This window comes from Myotis davidii, unplaced genomic scaffold (genome assembly GCF_000327345.1).
Source record: "Myotis davidii unplaced genomic scaffold, ASM32734v1 scaffold184, whole genome shotgun sequence".
NCBI lineage: Eukaryota > Metazoa > Chordata > Mammalia > Chiroptera > Vespertilionidae > Myotis > Myotis davidii.
This window is the reverse complement of record NW_006297021.1, coordinates 6,420,487-6,426,894: the sequence shown is the minus strand read 5'-3', so window position 1 is coordinate 6,426,894 and position 6,408 is coordinate 6,420,487. Positions and strand designations below refer to the sequence as shown.

Sequence of the window (6,408 nt, the reverse complement as noted above, 5' to 3'; positions counted from 1 at the left end):
GGCCATTTTGGAAATGTCATTATCCAACGTCTATCAATGCTAAAATTAAATTTTGACTCAGACTGAAACTTAAACAGGCCATGTTTTCTGATTAAAACAAAAGCCTATGATAGGAGCTAAAGAAATCACCAACACCAGTTATTAAAAAATCTTAAAAATAAAAAGAAGAAAAATTTTGTTTAAGACCAAGGAAAATATATGTGCAAATGAATAAAAAGATAACACGTTTTTTATTTTCCATAAAAATGTGTAAGATTTATATGATAAAACTATCACATTAACCTTGTACATGTTTGACAACAAAACTAGTCTTTCAATTTGAAAAATCTGATTTTCATCTTAAAATATAGTTGCTGTACAAAAATGTGATTTTCCCCCCTATTTTTAGCAGTCGACTCACATTTTTATTGTGCAACAAAGCCATAATGTTTGTCTCCTGGAGAATACTAGATATGGAGTTAAACTTTTATGTATATAGATAATGGAATATTAAAATATTCACATGATATAAGCATAACCAATGGACATAAGACACTGAGGAATAGGGGAGACTAGGGGACTGTCTAGGGCGGGGAAAAAAATGGACACATATGTAATACCCTTTGTAATAAAAAATAAAATTAAAAAAATAAAAATAAAAAAAAAATATTCACATGGCTTATAATAGTGTTATATAATGCACACACACACACCCCTGATGGATGCTCAGATAGTAACAAGAGGAATTGCCCTTTTAATGTTACCTGACTCTAAAAAAATGAATGGTTTGCATTTCCTTCCAAATACATAGCGGCCACGTGTGAGGCTCAGCCCACTTTCATTTTGGTTTAGAGTCTAAACCTTAACCTGCCTCCCATCAGGTAACACAGAAACACTGTACCCAAGGCACTCAAACTGGTCATCACGATCAGAAGAGAACTTTACAGACTCTCCTGACCTCGTGGGCCAAAATGCAGAGCTAGCCCAACCATTCGTCAGCGAGCTCACCATGCACTCTGGGAGAGCGTCTTCAGCAATATGCCTTCCTAGCCAATCTCAGAATTGTATCAGAAACAAGGAGAGAAAATAAGATAACTTCAGTGAGAAAGATGAGTGGCTGCTATACCACAGCTAATTTGATGATTAAGGCAAAGAGTAGGCATGAATTCAAATATTAATTTTGTGCAACTCACTTGTTGATGGTTCTTCCAAAAGTGACCTGAACGAGAGCAATTAATGTTCTTCTCACCCATTTAAACACTAAAATGTAAGTCAGAGGAAAAGTATTATCACAGGAGAGCACAACGATGACATTTTCATAGCTACACAAGCACACACTTAATCACGGAGCTCAATCGCAGGCCTGACGCCAAGCCAGGGCCATGGTATCTGCAGGATGCGGGACTAGGTTAGCAAACTTCTGCCCAGGAAAATTCTCACTAAGCTTGCATTTTCTGCTTAGCAACCGATAAGATAAAACCTAGGAGTTTTTACAGCATTTAAATACCCAAAAAACAGCTGAGCTAACAAGTGGAAATAACACTTTACTTCTTATATCCCTGGGCTCCTGACAACGGTCTGTTTTCCATCAGCAGACAGACTTCTGTCTGGCTTGTTGCCCAATTTCCTAACACTTCTCTGAATGAGAAACATGTGCAGTCAGATGTCCACAAATATTGTGAAATATTCATGAATGGATGGGTCTAACTCTAACTGCTCCCATTTGAGCAGTAGTTTGTAGAGCACCATGCACTTTTGTATATTTTATGCCTTTCGGGGAAGAGCAGGATCCTGAGCCGTGAACTCGGTCCTCTCCTGCTGCCTGGAGCAGCTGGGCAAAGCCGCCACCTCTGAGCCTCGGTTTCCTCATCTGGGAAAGGACAGTAGTAACATGGGCGTTTTTTTGCGCTGGGTTCTACAAATCTAAACTTTTATGATTTCTATAGGTACAGAATTAAATATAAACAAAAAGAAGACAAAGTAATGCTGTGGGGACATTTTAGGTCTGCAAGTTGGAGACTAAACCAATTTGCCATTTATATATTCACCTCCATTCATTGAAACATTTAGCTACAGACACCCGAGCAAAGGAGACACTCAGACTTGACTATAATGGAGCCGAGAGTTCAGGGCTCCTGTGCCGGTTAGAAAACCTAAAGGAGTAAATGCACAAACCCTCTGTGCAGGGAAGCCACAAACACACGTCAGCAATTCACATAGACCTGGTACTAGACGTCAGAACAGTCTCAGGTCATTTCTAACATTTTAAATGGCTAAATGACCAGTTAAAGTAGTGTTGTTAATCCTTCAAGTAAGATTCAAGTCCTGGAATCGAGACCAGGCCTTTAAAAGCACCTTAAATTTCCGATGGCACACAGGGCACGCTGCCAGCTGGTAGACCTCGTCGCCTGAGGCTGCCATTTAGGCTGGGGAGCCTGCCTGTCAGGGACAGTGAGCACCCGGCCTTTCTAGGGCAGGAGAGAGGTGGCACCTACCAGGGGTCTGAGGACCTGTGCATCTCAAGAAAGAAGGCCTGTCAGCCGACTGACTGCTTACATGTGTGTAAAAGGCTGTACTACTGGCTCCTTTTTGCATACTCAACCAGAGCGGGAACCAAAAATGGCCTTGCTCCAGATTCCCTCCCATCACCGATCCCTGCTGACTCTACCACTTTTTCCTGTCTTCCCCACCCCCACCTATGTACAGAACAGCCAATGACTGCTTCCTAGAGCTCCTTTGCTCAAAGCCACAGAGGCAGCTGCAGCAACACTAGGATTTTGCTGACGGCAAAAATATCACATCTCCTTGTAAATGTTCTATTTCCCCCCCCACCTCGGAAATGTCATCAGCAAAACCAAATATGCATCTGAGCAGGCACATGATGGAGGCCGGCTCCTGCCCTGACTGGCTCTGGCAGATCCACCACAGCTGGATCTCGCAGGGAAAGGCGAAGATGCCGGGAACAGGCCTCACCACTTCATGAGCCGGCTTCATGAGGAAGAGGGAGACTTTGGGGGGAGGGCTAGTATTTCTGACCAAAAAACCCTGAACCAGGGAAATGGCAATAAATATCTTAAGTGTCTGAAGTATGCAACAGCTGTAGCTTTTTCATCTGAAAGGATCTTTAATATTTGGGCGATATTCCATCACCCAAATTTACCCTCCACTTCTGATATTTAGCTTAGTTCCAACTTTTCAATATTGAAATTTTGCTAAAAATGAACATCCTTATATATAAACCTCTGTCTGCAGTTTTGAATTTAATTATGTCTGTTGCTTAATGTGAGTTACATTTCTGGAACCCTTATCTTGTAAATGCACTGAAGGAAGAATCTACATCTGATATAGTTTTGTGTCCCCTACAGAGCTGTATCTAAAATATGCTCCCAAGTATTTGCTGATTGTTTAAGTTTGGGCTTAGGGGAAGAAAAAGTTCAATGACCAAAATAATTAATTCCGGCACTTAAAATGTGCTCGCCTGTTCATCCACCAGTGCATCCATCCAGGCATTTCACTGACCATCTACTATGGATGAGACATTGTAGTAGTCAGAGGAATGAAAGTCACACAGACACACCTAAGTTTATAAGACCACTTGCAGTTTTTTCATCTGCTAATAATTCTTTAGGTGACATTAAGGGGATATATAATTCAGAAGGGACACACTTCCTATATTAGACCCACGCCCAGCCCACCACCTTTGCCCCAAGGGAAAAGATGCTAATCTGGGTGGAGAGAGCCCAGGACAGTCAAGGGCACCATTTGACTGGCTGGTGGCATTACTATGTCCGGCAAACAAACCCTTACTCTCTGCGTGCTTCCTCCTCTGGGTGGGCCTTGAGGCACCATCACATCGCCAGCTAGTACTGAGGCCCCCAGGATAACTGAGTGCACTGGTCTCATGATAGAGTGTTGGGGGCAGTGGAAGGTAGGGTGTGTGTGTGTGTGTGTGTGTGTGTGTGTGGCGGAGGGGGGAAGGACTCAAGACTAAACCAAGTAGTACAGTTTGACTTTTCACCCAACTACTGCTTTAGGAGAGAGGCCCTTGGGTGGGCCTTAACAAAATAGTATTTTGATCCTATTTTGCTATTGTTTCTTCTAAGTACATGTCCCCTAAGAACTACCAAGGTAGGCATTCTCAGTCTGAGCATGCCTGTCATTTGGGGCAGGATAAGTCTGTTGGGAGGCGCTCACCTGGGCATCGCAGGAAGTTTAGCAGCACCCCTGGCTGCCTGTAGCACCACCCCCAAGTTGTGACAACCAAAAAGGTTTCCAGACATTGCCAAGTGTCCCCTGGGGACAAAATCCCCCAGCCCTCCACTGATAGCCACTCCTCCACGAAAGAAAGGTGGCTGAGGCTGAAGCAGGATGGAGGCTGTCCTGTGTCCCTGGCCATAACACTATCTCAGCAACACCCAAACCTCACCTTTAACAACAGGGCTGTTCCTCTGCTATGAAAAACTATTTCTGCTTACCTTCTGGTGATAAAGCAGTGAGACTATGCTAAGTCACGTGAAAAGAAATTCAAGGCATTCTCTTTCTGTACGCAGAGGGACAGGGTGCAGGGTAAGCCAGGGCCCTGTGTGCCAAGGTTCACTAGCCATCTGTCTTACAGTCGCATCCTCAGGTCCAGCCATAGTACCTGGTTGGCCCTTAGGAGTATTTGCTGAATGAATGAATGAATGAATGAATATAAATACAAGTTGATTCAGGAATAAAGGGATATTAAATGTGTACATGTATAACCACTTAACTAGACCATAACACTAAATAATAACAAAAAGGCTTACTTCCTCGAAGTTCAAAAATCTCCCCAATCAACATGAAACACGGTTCGGCCAAGGAGTCTTTCCTCCCATCCACGTCGTCACCGTAATCTGACAGGTCGCTGTCCTCCTCTGTCTCCTCCTGGGGGTGCAGAAAAGTCACAGGAAGCTGGTCACTATCCAAGAAAGTGGTGGAGTTGTTGTCCTTTCCAAGTGTAATTCCAAACTGTGTGTTAACATCCCCACCACACACAATCCTTCAACCATCCTGCACGCGGACATCTATGCATTTTCAATAAAGAGGGGAAAATGTATCTAACCCCACGGGAGAGCCTGATCTTAAAGCTTTAAAGGTTTAAAATAACTGTGAAAAACCTGTCACCGGACTGATAAGGAGTGAATCAGTAGACAGCAAAATAGTTTTCTAAGCATTTTGAGTTTTAAAAGTAAGGCCTTTTAACTTAAATGGTTCTAAATTCGCTGTTCTTAAAACTGCATATTTTTAAGTAATCTAGTTTTTAAAACTCTGATTCAAGCTTTTATTCTGTCCTTCAGCTAGTCTCATTTCCTGATCTGCATGTCAGCAAGTTGCAGGCACCGAGCTAGTGCCAACGAGCGCTATGTGGATCCAGACTTTGGTGGCCCGCAGCTCTGAGAGATGGACAAGTAGTCACGTAGCTGTTGCTACAAGCAGGTGAGGCACTGTGAAGGGGCTGGGAATAAATTAGAGGTAAGCCAGCCAGGTACAGCCAGACATGACGCACAGGGCTGTGACGGGAAGAGGTGAGGGGCCCTGAGGGGAGGCGGTTTACACGGAGACCAGCACACTGGTGGGGACATATTCTGTGCTGCTCAGATTTCTCCTGCAGCTCAGAATGCGGCAGCATGACGCTCCTTTTCATTGCCAGTTCCTTCTGTTCAAGCTCATTAAGGGCCACTTGGCAATGAACTAAGGAGATGCCATTTCGGAGATTGTCTTGTGAGGTTTGTTGGAGAGCCAACCCAGGGCTTCCGTGGCCTAAATGTGAGGGAAGCGGAGGCCCAGAACAGAAGATGGCAGATGTCTGCAGTCTCCCTCTATCCACCCATACAAACCACTGCTTCAAAGTGAAAATCAAGTCTAAACTCCTCAGTCTGGACTCCCTCGGTAGGGCTGGAGGTCCAGACACTCGAACTACAAGCGAACGTTCTCTGCCCGCGGTCCAGGCGTATGTGACATCCGACCAGCGGGAGGTGGTACAGCCCAAGTTTACTCAGGCTTCAGTTTTGAATAAGGAATTGGGCTGCCAAATTCCTTATTCCCAAGATGCCCTTCCCCAGCATTTGGATGCCAATGGGATCTGAGGATCTTCCACGTACCTACATCAGTGATGGCGAACCTTTTTAGCTCGGTGTGTCAGCATTTTGAAAAACCCTAACTTAACTCTGGTGCTGTGTCACATATAGAAATTTTTTCATATTTGCAACCATAGTAAAACAAAGACTTATATTTTTGATATTTATTTTATATATTTAAATGCCATTTAACTAAGAAAAATCAACCAAAAAAATAAGTTCGCGTGTCACCTCTGACACGCATGTCATAGGTTCGCCATCACTGACCTACATGTTACTAATCCTTTCATCTCTGTATCTCTAGGCTTCCCTGTGGCTTGTTGGGGGG

General features: G+C 43.9%; 1 protein-coding gene across 3 annotated transcripts in view; it reads right to left on the bottom strand.

Moving 5' to 3' along the window:
• The window catches only part of SNX25 (sorting nexin 25), an 89,549-nt gene that overhangs the window by 5,087 nt on the left and 78,054 nt on the right, over nt 1-6,408 (bottom strand). For 2 of the 3 annotated variants that reach the window (XM_006772676.2, XM_015569771.1), the window contains 2 exons: nt 4,770-4,887; nt 1,173-1,239 (listed from right to left, as the gene is read on the bottom strand). In XM_006772676.2, the coding sequence (XP_006772739.1) occupies nt 1,173-1,239; nt 4,770-4,887 (185 nt within the window). The remainder of the gene's footprint in view (nt 1-1,172; nt 1,240-4,769; nt 4,888-6,408) is intronic. The other variant, XM_015569772.1, reaches the window with a different exon arrangement.